Source organism: Gopherus flavomarginatus, chromosome 6 (assembly GCF_025201925.1).
Source record: "Gopherus flavomarginatus isolate rGopFla2 chromosome 6, rGopFla2.mat.asm, whole genome shotgun sequence".
Classification (NCBI taxonomy): domain Eukaryota; kingdom Metazoa; phylum Chordata; order Testudines; family Testudinidae; genus Gopherus; species Gopherus flavomarginatus.
In genome coordinates this window covers 107,461,385-107,478,846 of record NC_066622.1, presented here as the reverse complement: position 1 = coordinate 107,478,846, position 17,462 = coordinate 107,461,385, and the positions used below count along the sequence as shown (strand labels likewise).

The following is a 17,462-nucleotide window of genomic DNA, read 5'->3' as shown; positions in this document are numbered from 1 at the left end:
GGCATCCTTTTGTCTTGTAAGAGATGCCAGTAATAACTGTGGGGAAAATAGCATATCTGTTGGTAAACTTCTTACTTCTGTGTAGTTGCTGCAGAAATGAGAGAGGCTTAATAGGATTCCATACAGTAGGCCAATAAGTGACCTGTTGTAGATGGGTGGAAGTGGTCCTCAACAACTGTATTGCTTGGCATGTGTGGTCAGTTAGGTCTTGGAGTTTTCTGGTTGGGAGCAGACAAAATGGATGAGTCAGGAATTCCATCCGGGCGAAGAAGAGATGATTCATCAGGTGATGTAGGGGAAAAATGTGGGAGATGAAGAATAATAATAAATTCAGGCAATCTAAATACATTCCTCATGCATCTATACAGTAGATGCCACTAAAAACAACCAACTCAGGATTCATCCTCCATTCCAGGTAGTGTATTTGAAGCGACCAGGGGAACTTCAGAACTACAGAAACTCTGAATTATCAGTGGAAGTAATGGTACAACTACATGTCTGTCTTCAATGCTGTTGTTGCTTTGCTTTTCTATATAAAATATTGAAAAGTGTAGATAGTAACTGTAGGTAGATATATTCTCTTAGAAGTCTAGAGTATTTTTAGGAATTCATTTTGATCCTCAGAAAATAAGACTTGGGTGAGATAAAGCATAAGCACATTGCAGTCTGAGTATGGAGATAATGATGCACTGTAAAAAAGCATTAGGGTTTATGGTGGCATGTGTAGATCTGTGGTCAAAATACAAATGCTCACTGCAAAGTTTGATGCAGTTGGAATGGAAGAAGGATCCATAAGCCTGCATTGCACAAGTTCATCTGTTACTACCCTGACTTTAGTTGCTACATTATGTTGGTGATTCCAGTGAAGCAAAGGGAGATCTCTAGATTCTACAAAATCTTTGAACACTGTTGACGTTCCTGTTAGTCAAGATTGTAGTGGTGATTGGCAGGTTAAGTGTATGGCAATGTAATTAGCATGTCCCATAAATCTTCAAACCCGGGCAGTTTCCCTAGCTATGTTGAAATGACAGTGTCCGGTGAAAGGGAAGACTATCTACAATATATAATGCAATGCAATTTTTTGTCATGGTTTCATTATGAAAAATCAGAGAAAATGTACAGTATAGCCCCTTTGAATCTCTCTTCCTATTTGGGTAGAGAGTCATCTGAAAAAAATCAAGCGTCTCACTTAGCTGGACATCTTGATATGAAGTTGGACTTGTTATCTTCACCCCCTTAAATCCAAAGGAATTAACAGTACATCCAATGATCTTTACTCAGTTGTGTGAGAAGTTGGAATTTCACGACTGGATTTATTTACATAAAGTCAACACTGCCAGTTCTTTCAGCAACTGGGAAAAGGTGTGCAATAGTGAAAAATGTTTGGTCAGCAATGAAACTGCTGTTGGCATGTGCATTTTCCTGGGTCTGTGATTCACGACAGCCATAGAGAATGGAGAGGGAGATTAGTAATCTTGGTGGATTTGACTGAGATGGCGGATGATAGAAGGACCTTGTTCATTTCATCAAACTAGATCGGGATGGGCAAACTTTTTGCCAGAGTTGTACAACTGTATGGAGGGCTGGGTAGGGAAGGCTGTGCCTCCCCAAACAGCCTGGGCCCCGCCACCATCCACCCCCTCCCACTTCCCGCCCCCTGACTGCCCCCCTCAGAACCTCCAACCCATCCAACCTCCCTGCTCTTTGTCCCCTGACCACCTCCTCCTGGGACCACCGCCCCCATCCAATCCCCCTGTCCCCTGACTGCCCTGACCCCTAATCAACACACTCGCCCCCTGACAGCCTCCCCGGGACTCCCACCCCTATCCAACCACCCTCTGTTCCTCGTCCCCTGACCACCCTCTCCCGAAACCCACCCCTCCCCTAACTGCCTCCTGGGATCATACTCCCTTATCCACCCCCCCCCCCAGCACTCCCTATGCTCTGACTGCCCTCCCGACACCTGTCCACATCCCCACCTCCTGACGTGCCCCCCGGGACTCCCACTCCCAACTGTCCCTGTTCTCCATCCCCTGACCGCCCCCCTCTAACGGACCACCTTGCCAACCAGTATGTAAAAGCACAAGGGGTACTTTTCAGTGGTGCTGCAGGCACTGGTGGATCACAAGGGACGTTTCACCGACATCAGTATGGGATGGCTGGGAAAGGTGCATGATGCCTACATCGCATTCTCCTTCTCCTCTTCTTCCTCATCTGCAAAATTCTCCTCCCTTTTGTGTGAGGTGTCCACAGACAAGGGTGGGGTAGTGGTAGGATCCCACCCTAGAATGTCATGCAGCTCATCATAGAAGTGGCATGTAGGGGGCTCTGACCTGGAGCAACCGTTTGCCTCCTTTGTCTTTTGGTAGGCTTGCCTGAGCTCCTTAACTTTCATGTGGCACTGTTGTGAGTCACTATTGTAACTTCTCTTCACCATGCCCTGTGTAATCTTGGCATATATATTAGCATTTCTTCTTTTTGATCGGAGTTTGGCCTGCACAGATTCTTCTCCCCATACAGCAATCAGATCCAGTGTCTCCTTTTCGGTCCATGCTGGAGCTCATTTGTGATGCTAGGGGACTGCATGGTCACCTGTGCTGCTGAGCTCGCCATGCTGACCAAACAGGAAATGAAATTCAAAATTTCCTGGGGCTTTTCCTGTGTACCTGGCTAGTGCATCGGAGTTCAAAGCGCTGTCCAGAGCGGTCACATTGGAGCACTCTGGGATAGCTCCCAGGAGCCAATACCATCGAATTGTGTCTGTACTACCCCAAATTTGACCCAGCGAGGTCGATTTTTAGCGCTACTCCTCTTGCCGCAGAGGAGTACGGAAGTAGATTTTAAGAGCCCTCTAGGTTGATGGAATGGGGTTGATTGTGTAGACGCACTCCTTTTTAAAATCAACCTAACACAGCTAAATTCGACCTAACCCCGTAGTTTAGACCAGGGCTTAGGTTGGTAGGGGTATAAACACATTTTTACCTAGCTTCTTTTTATAACCTATTTCTAGATTTTTTTTAAATTTATTTAAATGTGAAGTTATTAAAGAATAGTCAGTACTAGCTGGCACTTTAAATCTTAAAACACTGTCCCAGTAATTAAGCTAAGTGAATATAGATGAAAAATGTCCTTTATTAAATTGTTTTCAGTGTCTTATGGTTTGCAACCTAAAACATTTTGTGAATGTGAGTGCTGAAATGTTGCCATGTTATCTTTTAATTATTCACTTAATAATAATAACGTTGGCTGACCTTTGGATCCAGAGTGATTCACCTTTTGGATCTAGTTTTCCACATTTTTACTTTTCTGTACTGATAGAGGGAACATATTTCATTTGAGGCTTAAATGATGTCAGAAATGTACCAGTGTAGTTATTAGTGGATTTCTTTAGCTATTTAGTGCCTTTAGAAAATCTCCATGTGAGGCTATAACCAAGGTGCAGGCGTTTGTAGGTTGTCCTATGTGCTTTCATATTCAAAATTATTTATACATCATAATGTTTTGAGTGCTTTTTGGCAAAATAATATTAATTGGGATAATTTAAACATTGTTTGCATATTTGTGGTGGTGTGTGTATATATATTTATATTTTAAGTTTTCTATACTCCCCAGATTTTGACTGCTCATGTGCAAGTATGCAGAAAGAGGGACTTCCGTGCCCTCATTATTTGCATATCTCTGCAGAGGTGGTAACTAGCATCCTGGTGCTAGTTTTCCATAGGTGGAGGAATGCACGCTATACTTTAAAAAAGGGTTTAGCAGACGCTGCCTCATTGTGATCCCCTAGTATCCCTGGAGACATTCTACCCACCTCTATGTTCCTCGGACATATGCCCTTGTACAGCTGCAGTCTGTGAAGCACTCTCCCATGTGCTTGTGGCTTCAAAAGCTACATGTAATTCCCATGTTCCTGGGTGCGTCATTAGCAGCAGGGATCAAACCTGGGGCCTATGGATCTTTATGCATGAGTCTCCACTGCTTGAGCTAAAAAATCCCAGCTTTTAGCTAGGGTTGTAGCAGATTTGTTAATCTCTAGGCCTAGCAACTACCAGAGGGGGACAGAGTGCCCAACTAAGTGAGCATGGATTAACTACAATATATAATCCTAGCCACAGAAATGTTTACGATTGAAAATGCCCATAGGCTTCCAGAATGTTTCAAAATATTATTTTATTTTAGTAGCTTCTTACGCTGGTGCACAGGTACTATGTTAACGTCAATGTTTTTACATTTTGAATGGTGTAAATTACCATTTATTGATCAGTTTTCTGGTCTTGAGTGAATGCTGTAAAATTAAGTTGCATACCAATGTTGTAAGCTTTTTCTGCCTTAAATAAATTAGTTGCTTTGAAAGAATCAGTTACTGAAGCAATAAATACATTATTCTTAGTGACCATTCATAGCATTTTCTCTTTATTTCTGGTTTAGCAGCATTACAGGAAATATATTTATGAATATGGTATATTAATTTACCTTTTTTAGGTTGGCTGGAATTTTCTTGTGCAGGAAAGGTGAATTGGTAGTCTGAGGTGTATTGATAGATGAAAGAAATCCTCCAAAAATAATACAGAATTTATGTATATATTTTGATCTCTACAACATCGTTCTTATATTAGAAGAGATCTAGTGCAGTACGGCACAGGAGTTGGAAGAATATAAACAAGGTATCTAGAGAAAGCAAAACTAAAAAGATGTTTTTTACCCCATACTTTAAAATTGATTTTAAACACAGGGTGTTTAAAATAGTAAGCCAATCATGTCCTCTACATTAAAAGCCACAGGAGGCCAGAATATAAGTAGAAAAGTCTATTGACTTGAATCTGAGGGATTTCAGCTGCACTGTCCCTTAAAACGGGGGTTTGGCAGCTCATGAAGGTGAGACTGCAGATCCCCATGTCGGTGTCTCCTTGCCTGTGCCTGACCAGAAGCCACACTAGTGGGAGGGTTGTACACTAGGGTAGTAATCTATAGAGATTAATGCAGAAAGATTCAGTGGAAACTCCTGTAGGCATTTTCCCTAAGTGTGATGTGGGAAAAGTTGCAAAGAATAGTTTTCATGTCTGTTTAGGGAGATGGGTCTGGGTAGATAAAAATCAGTGATTTAAAAAAAACCAGATTTTTCTGTTTTAAATTGGAATTTTTTAAATTAAATGGAGTACAGGTTATTTTTAAATAAACCAGTTTAAAATTGAATTTGAAAATATAACAACCTATGTTCAGGCCTAAATATACCACTTATTAACATTTACATTAATTAAAAATACATATTTGTTGCCAGGTTTTCAAGAACTTAAGTCACTGAACTGGTAAAGTCACGAGATAGGCACCTTGCACTAGAGTTGTTTAAAGCACCTTTTGATAACAGTAACCTGTTATCCTGTTAACTTATTAACCTGTTATACATGGAGAGGAGAATATTTTTTTAAATTTCACCTTAGTCAATTAGCTCAATTGAATGACTAGTTTATTCAGAGTTAAGAAAAAGATTAGGAGTTGAAAAAGGAAAGCTTGTTGTCCTCTTCTAATCTATGAATAAAAACTAGGTATGAGAGAATGAGACCTGCTAATTCTAAAATCTGGAAGGACATGGTGACCAGAAACAATCAGTTTGATTCACTAACTACAAGTCTTCCTTTGTTTAGTAAATCAGTTAGTTTTAAAAGCAAAATGTTTTGATAAACCTTTTGGGTTTTTTATTATGTATCTAGCACATTTAGGGTTATTTAATTTAAAAAAAAGATGTTGTTTGTGCACAATTCACTATTTTCTAAGATTAAAAAATACAAACATTAAGAATCTGAATAAATATAACATAAGCTATATAATAGCTGAAATAGATATGTATAGCTATACATATCCTCCTGGTTAGCAAAAAGAAGTGCCAAATTTAGTGTAAAGGCCCATATTTTGTTGCAAATCAACACTTTTACCAACCAGTGAGGTTCAACCTTCCTTTTGGTAAATAAGTAAATACCAAGGGAAAACAAGATTGAAACTGATTTAAATCAGTTTCCCCCATTGCTGAATTAAATCATAATTAAAATGGTGTGGTTTAAATCAATCCACCTTGAGGGCAGAGATGTGGCATGTAACATTATTGCTGAGGCACCCCTGACCCCTGGACAGAGTTTTGGGCATTGGCGGGTGCTTTTTCTGATCCATTCATTCCCCAACTGGCTAAAATTGAGAGAGGTGATCTAGGCAGAAGTAACCAGTTTTATTTAAAATATTTCATTTGGGGAAGATTCTCTAATGGTAAGAAAATTGGTCAAGTGTAAGCAGATTTTCAGAATTAAATGAAAGCTTGATTTTACTAAAATGCTGTAACTGCAGGTGGTAATTTAAAAAAATAATTTGTTTTAATAGTTAGGTGACAAGAAACAGCTGTTTAATTTAGAATGCTGCTTAAAAAAAAAAAAAAGAAGCCAGGGGTTCTAAAAGCAATCTTTTCCTTGCTAAATATCAGGGCTTCTACTCTGTTGCCTTAGACACTAGATCATAATTCCTCCTCCCCCCCCCCTTTTTTTTTTATGCCTTATCCTATGCCTTATGTCTCGGTTCTACTTCTATCTCTCTGGCCGTTCCTTAAACGTCTCTTTTTTGTCTGTTAATCCTCTGTTCCGCTTGCCATAGTGATTCCACAGGAATCTCTCTTTTGGCCCTTTTATTTTCTTTGTCATTTCTTTAGATCAGTGGTGCCCAGCCTTATCACACAGGAGGGATACATAAACCTAAGCACAACCTTGTGTGGGCCAGAGAGATTTAAAGTCACCTGTATTGATTTATATTTAGGTTGTTTCTAGGTACAGTATTGTCTTTTTACACACTTGTGTAAACTAAAATCATGTAAACACAATGACAAAACTCTAATGAATCAGCTGTTAGTATATTGCGTTGAAGCAGGCTGCCGGCCTTAGGAAATGCTCTGGTGGGTCATAGGTTGGGAAATGCTCTGGTGGGTCATAGGTCAAGCACTCCTGCTTTAGGTGATCTTCTCTGCTCCACATGGCTTTAGTTAATATCTCTATGCTGATGACTCTTTAATTTGTTTGCTCATGAGCTTTTTTTCATCCATTCATTTCCACATCTGAGCTTGTCATTCTGACATCTGCTGGATTGCCGTTCAAATTCAGCATTGTCAAAAGTTAACTCCTTATTTTTCCTCACAAACCCTCCCAATTCTTTGTCATTTTGACAAAGACCACCAACCTCCCTGGAGCTCAGGCTTGTTGTTAATTATTTGTATTACTATAATACCTTGGAGTCCAACTCCTGCTTTTAAAGGTGTTAGTTATGTGGAGTTCCTTCTAAACATGAGGTTCAGCATGAGAGAAAGAAGTAAGGAGCTTGTTTGAAAATGTAATAAATGGGGATAGAGTCTGGCTTCATGGGGTGACCACAGGTGAGAGTTGACATCACAGTGGTAAATGGGAGATGATAGATAAGATGGCAATAACTTGGGAGGGGATTAAAGTGAAGACCAGTAGTTTATGTTTGATGTGATAGAAAAGGGGGATGCAAAGAGAGTGGAGATGTGGTCAGAGACTGGCTAGGAAAATGATCTTTGCAGCAACATTCTGCATTAATATGAGTGTACAAGTTTGCTTTTGTCAAGCCCTGAGAAAAGGATATTACAATAGTAGATATGTGAGATGAGTTTTAGCTGTGTGGCTGGATAGGAAAGGACATATTTTAGAAATGTTTTGCAGAAGCAAGGGAGTTTGAGTTGATTCAGAACAGAGAGCATGTGCTTGTCTAGCTAAGCATGGGAGGGTTGTATGATATATGTTGCGCCAAGGAGAAACTGTGTAACTTGTGCTAGAGATCCTTACCTGGTTTTACTCCTGGTGTTGTCTCACCACAATAAGTATTTTATTGCTTAATATAGAACTTGTTCCAGGTGTTTAACTCTTTCCCTTCTTCCAGGAGAAAGGGTTGGGACTTGGGCAGAGGCAAGTGGCTGGTGACCTGGGATCCCCTTCCTCAACTCAGGGAACTTCCCACCTCACTCATTTTCTTTCAGTCCCTATTGCAAAAACTGTCATCCAGGCTCTCATAATTTCCCCTTTTGATACCTCCTCTTTGGCCTCCACGATACTCACATTAACCCTTCCAATCTGTACAAAATGTACATACAGTAACTTCTCACTTAATGTTGTAGTTATGTTCCTGAAAAAGGCAACATTAAGTGGAACAATGTTAAGTGACTCCAATTTCCCCATCAGAATTAATGTAAATGGCGGTGGGGGGGGGTTAGGTTCCAGGGCAGCTTCCCCTACTCTGCAAGCACCAGGGCCGGGGGACTCAAACCTCAGCCTGCCCACTCCACCCTTCCCCCAAGACCCATCCTTGACCTACCTCTTCTCCCCCCCCACCTCCTCCCCCTTTACTTTGCACGCTGTGTCCTGGCTCCTCCCTGCCTCCCGCCTCTCCCTTCTAAAGGCCACAGACCAGCTGATTGCCATGTTCGGGAGGCAGGGGAGGGAGGGGGAGCCTGCACGCCAAGTCCTCGCTCCTCCCCCCTCCCTTCTGCCTGGGCAATCAGCTGGCTTGAGGTGTTCAGGAGGCAGGGGAGGAAGGGGGAGCCTGAGTGCTGAGTCCTCGCTCCTCCCTCCTGCCTCCAAAATGCTGCAAGCCAGCTGATTGCTACAGCCAGGAGGGAGGGGTAGGGAGGGGGAAGGCGCTGATCCGCGGGGTCTGCCGGTGGGTGGGAGGTGCTGGGGAGGGAGGGGGCATAGGGAAGCTGCCAGCTGTGGAGAAAGCAGGCACCCAAACAACGTAAGAGTAGAGCATTGCACAACTTTAAATGAGTTTGTTCCCTAATTGATCAGCAACGAAACAATGTTATGCGGGACGACTTTAAGTGAGGAGTTGCTGTACTAAAATGCTTGTTCTGACTGTGACAGGTTGGACTCCCTCTCCTGTCTGGGATGACACCTGATGTACTGAGGTGTAAATGAGCCTCTCCTGCTCAACCAACCTGTGTTCCCTCTCCCTGCTTTGCTGAATTAGGCTCTCTGGCCTCTTGTAGCGCACACACATGCAGGTAGGGCTCCACCCCGCTGCAGACACAGACTGAAGTCAGCTCTGTGTGAGAGGGCTACCCCAGCACTCACGTGCCCACCCCTTTTGGGAGACAAACCCAAAATAATACTGTCTTGCACTGTATAGAAATATCTGTACAGTGCAGGCTCATAAAATTTTCCCTCTTCCTCAACGTGAAGCGAGAGATGCATGACTTCTCCCCCCTCACATTAGAAATTGCATAAACTGGGTTTAATAATAAACAAAACAAATTTTATGAACTATAAAAGACAGCTTTCAAGTGGTTCAGGAGATAGCGAACAGAACAAAGCAGATTACTAAACAAATGAAACAAAACACACAAACTAAGCCTGACGCACTAAGTAGGTAGGATATAAATTAGAAATTTTTCACCCTGAATGATAAACAGGTTCTTAAGGTTGCCTTGTTTTTTCCAGGTTTTCATACACAGGCTACAGATCTTAGCCTGGGACTATCACTTCTGACAGTTCAGTCTTTGTTCCTCAGGTGTTTTCAGGTGTGTTGCTGTAGGGAAAGTGAGGACCCTGCATGTTGTCATTGTCCCTCTTTTATATCTCTCTCCCTCCCATCCCCCACTTACTGTTTTTCTACAAACTTAATGGAAAGTTTTTTTTGCTTTGACCTGAGTCAAACAGTTCCCATTGTGTAGAGCTATCTCTGAGAGGTTTCTATTGCACACTGTTCCTGGGGTAATCTTTATGCTTGTGTTCATTTCTTCAATAAGCCACTAACATTGTTTGGCCTCATCTAATGTGGCACATTTGAAACACAGAGACATGGTCAATATTCCCAGCTTCAGATACAAAAATAATACATGCATACAAGTTGGATAAACACATTCAGTATATCAAACCTTTAATGATACCTTACATGAGTCATCTTGCATAAAGTACATCTCAGTTATGTCCATACCATAAGCATATTTACATAACAACTATGAAGCGTAATACCACACTGGCCATGTCATGTTCCATTAGAGCTCTTCTCTGGCTTTTCCTCCTTCATACCAAGTTCAATCCTCAGTCCTTGCCCTCAAGTTCCTGCACAACTGTCTTTTTACTTTTCTCTCACATCTCCTCTGCTGTACCAGTGATAGCAGCCTTGATGGAAGACACTTGACTAGAAGAAATGAGTTACCTCGTAGTGGCAAGGTTTAAGGGCAATTAAGGATAGTCATGTAATCTTTTAAAAAAAACCCTGGTAGGGCATGATTATTCCATGTGTGTTGTAACTTCCCCCCTACTGTGTGTCTATCTCTAATTTTGATGAAAAGAATCAATTATTTTTCAAAGGACATCAATAATTAAACTTTTCTGAAAATATTTTACCAACTTTATTGATAAGTAACCCCTAAAATAATTCTGAAAGATATCATATAAAACCATGTATTTTTCACTTTGTTTATATTATGCATGTTCAATTTCACAGTTTCACCCAATACAGTCAAATTTTCCTGTTTGTGTTTTTTTTCATACAATCGTGTGAAGAACATTTTTTAAAATAAGAAAATGTGGTTGTAAAACCGTAAATATTGATGGAGGGAGTTTAAGGGGATGTCTATACAGCAAGAAGACCTGTGGCAGTGAGTCTTGAAGCCCGATCAACTGATTTGGGCTTGCAGGGCTCATACTACGGGCTGGAGCCCAGGTTCTGAAACCCAAGCCCAGACATCCATACTATTGTGTTTAGCCCTGCAGCATGAGCCCTGCAAGCAGGAGCGGCACCAGAGTTTCTGGCGCCCTAGGCAGAATTCGGGGGGGTGGCATTTTGTGCGCTCCCCATGGGGCGCGTGGGAGCTTCTGGTTCCACTCCCATCGCGCCGCCAAGGAAGGACCCTCCGCTGAAATGCTGCAGGCGACAGTGGCAGTCATTGAGCTGCTCAATTGCCGGCCGCTGTTTTCCGCAGCACGTCGGCAGAAGGTCCTTCTTCGGCGGTGCGATGGGAGCGGAACCAGAAGCTCCTGTGCGCCCCATGGGGAGCGCACAAAATGCCGCCCCTTGAATCCTAGCGCCCTAGGCGACTGCCTAGGGTCACCTAATGGAAGCGCCAGCGCTGCCTGCAAGCCCAAGTTAGTTGACCTGAGCTCTGAGGCTTGCTGCTGCTCGTTGTGTAGATGTTCCCTAAGACAGATACTTCCTGAAACTATTTTCAACTTATTTTTTATTCAGTTCATTAGATCTCAAGTTGACTGTGTCCTCTTAACATTCTATGAACAGCTTTTACATACTATTTCTTGTTGTTATGACTATGCATTTCATACCATGGAATTTAACACATTGTCTTTTTCTTGCAGGAAACTAATTACTATTGGATTTTATATGGTGAGATACATCTTTGTGATGGATTATATGTTCAAATATGCTCTTTTTCTACAAACTGTAGCAACAAACAGTACCCTGTGTATGACAGAAATGCTGACAGTGGAAAGAAAATTGTCAACTGGCAATATCACATTTAAAAACTGCTTTAAGAAAATCTGTAGTTCACATCAGTAATCCACAGCTGGTAAAGCTTTGTAGTTCGTAATAAAGTAATAAAGGATTCAGTGTGTTTTTACACAGTGTGTCTGCACCGATAATTTAGCACTGGATTTTCATACACTGAAATCATGGTATGATTATCAGTGAGGAAAAACAGAATATTATCTAAAAACTGTGTCAAAATGACCTCTGAGGAAATGGCAGCTTCTGTACTTGTGTCTGTGGCACAGGGTAAAATGATACCTGCTCAGTCAGCTGGAGATGAAAATAGTGAAAATGCTTTGGACACCAATGTTATAAAAAGACATATTGCTAATCGAGGAAGGCAGACTACGCATACTTTCTCGTACTTACACAGACTTAAAGAAGAACATCTTCAGGGCTCGCTGCCCAAAATTTTCTCTTTGGCAAATGGAGAAGAAATGACAGATAACAGGAGTAATGAAAACTTCTGGGAGAAAAACACATGCATGGAGTTTCTTAACATGAATTGCAACATTATAAAGAAAAAATACAAGAGCAATGTTCCGCATAACAAGTTACATAAATCATGTGATTCTTTAGCAGAAGAACACACATGCTTGGAAACTGGAATTTCTACTTCACAGGAAAGGACCATGTTTGCTGAAATTCAGTTGAAGATGGATGGACCTTCAGTAGAGATGAAGTCATTAAGAAACCAGTCAGTGGTAAATAAAAGTGGCACCGATGATGTTGATAATGTAACAGTGTTTCACTTTCGCTATGCTAGTGAAAGAAATATATCAAAAGCTTTGTGCACACTACACAACAGCTTCATTTTGGGTGATTGTTTACAGCATGTAAATGTTGGTGATGATCACACCAGCGATTCAACAGCCTGCACTTGTAAATTAATGGAATTGACAAATGATTGTGACAATCAAAATGGACAACAGTTGTGTGATAACTGTGACACTTTAAGGGACAAGTATTTATGTGTCGAAAGAGCAGCACGAAAAGTTAGAGTGGCGTGCTCAAGTCACAGCTTCTATGGTGGTAATTTTACTGGAAAAATGCCCTCAAAGCCCTTTCTGAGTCATTTTGAAGATTGCAGTGATAACTGTGAAGAAGGGATGGAGGAGTTTTATAGAAACAAAAAGGAACGTTCCACTTTACTAATCAGACGTTTTTGTAAAAATGATAAGGAGGTTAAAAAATCAGTTTATACTGGAACCAGGGCAATTGTTAGGACTTTACCTTCGGGGCATATTGGAGATGTTGCTTGGGACTATGTGGAGCAGAGGAGAAACAAGAGTGACTTAAAGCATTGTAGGATTATCGCAAAACATGTAACTATTCAAGCCCTAAGTCAGAAATTAAATTCTGATCTTGTGAAATCGATATGGTGTGAGGTAAGCTTTTAATATGTTTTTTCATGTAAACATGTACTGAACTGATGTTTTGATTTAACAAAATTATTACATAGTTTATTGTTTAAGCTCTTGAAGAGGGTGTCAAACTAATGATTTAACTAACACAAACCTTGTAGATAAGACATAATACAGCCACAACCACTATGCAAAAACAAGCTTTTATTATGAATAACATTTAAGATGCATTTTATGATTGTCTGTTGGTACCAACTAGCATAACAATATGTTAATTAAGTCTTCCATTTTCTATGTTGAACACTCCTTTTTAGAAGGGTTTGTCTCATCCTTAAACTCATTTTGTCTAAAAACTGGCACAAGAGTTTCTAATCAGGGGTGCAATAAAAATAAATGATCCATTTTTATGAACTTTCTAAAAATGAAAGAGACATTCTTAATGTTTCAAAATTATTATTTTTTTTTTTACAATTTTCACACTAATACTATAATGTTCCATGATATGGATTGATATAGAACGATTGTAGTAAAACAATACAGGTTGCAGTAATAAGTATTTTAAAAAAAATCTAGATATTTCATCTGAATTTTCATGTTTGAACATTACTTCTGCACATATAAATAACTATATCTTTATAATGTATATTATGACAGTTGCATACTGTGTATTGATATATATGGTGTCTTAACTTACATTCTATTGACTAAATATCATTCTAAGCCTTCATCCACAATTATTACGAACTCATAAAAAGTTGTAGAAATGATATGGCACTTCCAAAATAAATAATATTAATTGTGAAGTACTTTTACATCATGCTGTTCAGAGTTCTGCAGTTCCATCACTATAGAACTGGAAGCAGAAACTGCACTTGGCAATGGAATTTATAAAAAAGCTTTTTTTTCACAATATTGCTAACAAAATGCCATTTTAGAATGGAAGATTAAAGTGCTTTTCTTTGGTATCAGGTTCAGCCAGCATCTAATGTTGGTGTTGCTGGGTATTTGACTTCACTTTGCCAACCATATGCTGCCATGACATTTAAAATAATTTAAAAGTCAGTTGTAATAAGTTTATATAAAATGAACTCTGATTATATTAATCATAGCATTACTCTTTAGTCGTGTTGACATCTGTTATTTTCATGCCACTAATATGTGTAAGTGATGTAGTATTTTGTGATTGGGCAATCATCTCAAGGGTATAAATACTGATATCAAATCCATTCTCCATTTTTGACATGGTTCTTGATTTTACAGTTTGACTAGTGAGCTGTCATTTTAACATTCACTTTGGATACCTGTGGTTCGGGCAGAATCTTAGTAAACAATATGTCCGAAGAACAACAAGTGTATCTAGATCTTGGAATGCAGCAACCAGTCACATATGGAGTAGTGGTGGAATTATTGCTACTCCAAAGGATATTGTTGCTATTGTCAGATCACTATATCAAGACTGAGAAAAGGCCATGTGACTGCCTGTTTAAAGAAAGTGTTTTAATTTCATCTTTTTTAAAAAAACAAAAACAAAACCTCTGTCCATATCCAGAAAAAGTGGAAGAAGTTTTCAAAGGCAACTAACTGGCATTTTTGACTTTGAAAATCTTCTCCAGTGTGTGTGAGTAATTCTCCTGCAGTAGTCCATATTGCATTTAAATATTATTTATTCTCATTCATTATTCAGTCGCATTTTCCTGGTATAATTTACACTTCCTATATACTTTCATTTTACTTTTTTCTAAATTATTTGAAGTGTTGAAGAAAAAATAAATTTGAAATACATTTATAGGGACTTCTAATTTTTGTTTCACATATCATATGGGAGAGGGTGAGCACTTTCTTTTGGTCCCTGATTTAAGTACTTAAGCATGTGAGTACTCCATAGGATTTAAGTGCGTTGCTGAATTGGGGGTGTGGAGCAAGCTGTTCCAGCTCACTACTGTGTAGAGAAATTTTCCTCAATTTCCTTAAGAAAGCCAAAAGGAAAGCCAAAAATAAAATGAAAGACCTAGAGGTTTTCACCTTGTTTGTCTGTGCCTGACTTTTTGTTGGATCTCCGAAGTTACTGATTTGTTTACAGTTGAGTTAAGCAATTTTCCTGTGTTATGCTTGTATCTTCTTCTTTAATGAATTCTCCTATTCCTATGTTCATGAAGACTCTAAAAAGAAAATAAGATAAAGAAATAAAGAAAATGTATAAGTAGAACTTTTTACATAAGCTTCTGCTTCTTTTTATGCTTGGCTGAAGTTATGAGAGAGATGAAGAAAATGGTATTTCTCAAAGCTTAGTTATTTATCCAGTATCTGAATGCTTTGGTCACTGAAATTGGAACAATTAAAACAAAACAACTTCTCATATCTCAGAGCTCTCTTGCTAATGTTTCTGATTGTTTTAGAAAAATATATTTGTTTTGGGTTTATTTATTTATTTTTGGGAGGATAAATTTGAGATTAAAAATAAGTCAGAATTAATTCCTAATATTAATGAATACAGCTCCACTGACTTGGAGTAAAATCTGCCTGCACAAGGTCTGAATTTGACCGAAAGTCCAATCTAACTAGGATAGAATACAACAAATCTGGAATAGTGGGTATGGAACCATGGGAGCACAATTTCTGTGACAGTATTCCCCAGACCTTGGAACCTTGCAGAAGCTTCTCTACTGGAGTTATATGGTGTTGCTCCTCCCACAGTACTTAGTTAGTTTTGGCCCAACTGCTAACTTAGACATAGTCTCCTGTGCCTGGTGGCACATGAAGTGAACCATTTTTCCCACTGCTGCCTGTCTGAATCAAGATGTTTGACTCCCTCTTAAGTTGTATTCATGATGATAGAATCCTTTTCAATCATCATATAATAGATCATTCTTTGTCCTTCACGCCGCCTTTTCCCTCCAGGTGGAATCCAATCTAAGACATACCTTGTGCTTCTGTCATAGGGTATCCTAATTACCTGACCAGATCACCAGAACTGTGTCTGTATAATTTGAGTCCGCAGTCTGCTGACCCATGCAGCACAATACTTCCACATTGGTTACATAATCTCCCTGGTAAATTCCCAAGATTCTTTTCAATGCTGGTGAAAATTCATTGAGCTTTCTCCTATGTACATCCACTATCTGCCATGTTTCTGAGGCATACAGAAGTCCTGGGAGAACAATCTCATTTTACTGTATATATGTATCTTCTTCCTGATGTTTGACAAATGAGAAAATGATCCTTTGGCTTCACTGATTCTTGCCTTTGCTATTTTAGTGAGTTGGCCATGAACAGATATTGTACATCCAAAGTAGAGGAAGTCATCAACTCTTCCATATTCTTCTTCATCAATCACATATGTGCCTGTATTGACAGCATTCTCTCCTGCCTCCATAGTTTTGGTCTTCTGTGTACTGACACACAATCCCAGTGTGTAGTTTCTGCTTTTATGCTCATAAAGAGTCTTTTTTTTTTCATTTTGTCCACGTTGGTATCTAGTATGACAATATCATCTGCAAAACCTAAGTCTGACAGCTTATTTCTTGCCCAAACAATACCATTGTCGTTGGCAGCAGCTGTCACTCTACTCATCACAGTCTGTGATGTGCAGAAGAGACGTGTGGATAATTATGCAATAGCAATTTTTAAGCATTCCATGTCTACGCTTTCTGTCCAAATGCAACCTGTAGACTAGTCATACAACGCTTTCATCAAATTCACATCTTTGCTGGAATTCCAGAGTGCCTCAGGATCTTCCAGCAGGCTTCTGTTGACACTATATTAAACACTTCCATAAAAATCAAGGAAGTTAAAAACCACCTTCTGCTGGTATTCTAGGCTTTTCTCAAGTCTTGTTGTGGTGAAAATCTGGTCTTGATACGACCTACTGGATTGACATCCAGTCTGATCTTCCCTGAGTATTTAATCAACAGCAGTTTTCACCATATTCAAAATGATAATGCAGAATGTTTCACCAGGTACAGATAATGTTATCTCTCCAGTTTTCACAAATAAGTTGGCTCCCCTCACCGCGGCTTGGGAATTTTGCAGATACACCTTTTGTCTTATCTTTAGGACAGGTCTAGGATTCCTAAACTATTCTATACAATCTGCAGGTGCAGTTAATCATCACTTCCTCTCCATCTTTTAATGTTTTGGAATCTATCTTATCATAGTCTTGTGTTTTACCTCTCTCTTCAGTTAGTTTATGACTTTAGTTACTTCCTCAAAGACAATTACTTTTAGTGATATAAGTTGTCTGCTATTTCTTCACATTTCTCTGTGTTAGTGTTCTGGCTGATTAAGGGCAGCTGGAAATGTTTTGTCTAATGGGCTCTCTACCTTTCCTTTGTGTCTAAAATTATACCATCTCAAGTCTTCACAAGGCCACAACGGTTTGAGAATTAAGTCAGTTTTACAGATACTAGTAAAACCTTTTTAGAATCCCCTCTCTCGTATGCCACCTCAGCTTCTCTTGCTTTAGTGTCCAACAGTAGTGTTCTCCAGCTTCTTCTAATGGTAACACTTTCAAGCTGTTTCTGGGAGAAGTCATCATTAGATTTCCATATCAATTTGCTTTTCCTTGCG

The 17,462-nt window shown here is 39.7% G+C and overlaps 1 protein-coding gene across 4 annotated transcripts in view; it reads left to right on the top strand.

Annotated features, from left to right (window-relative positions):
• The window catches only part of PLCE1 (phospholipase C epsilon 1), a 346,810-nt gene that overhangs the window by 27,691 nt on the left and 301,657 nt on the right, over positions 1-17,462 (top strand). For all 4 annotated transcript variants that reach the window (XM_050959261.1, XM_050959258.1, XM_050959260.1 and 1 more), the window contains exon 2: positions 11,361-12,920. In XM_050959261.1, the coding sequence (XP_050815218.1) occupies positions 11,730-12,920 (1,191 nt within the window). In that variant the 5' untranslated portion in view covers positions 11,361-11,729. The remainder of the gene's footprint in view (positions 1-11,360; positions 12,921-17,462) is intronic.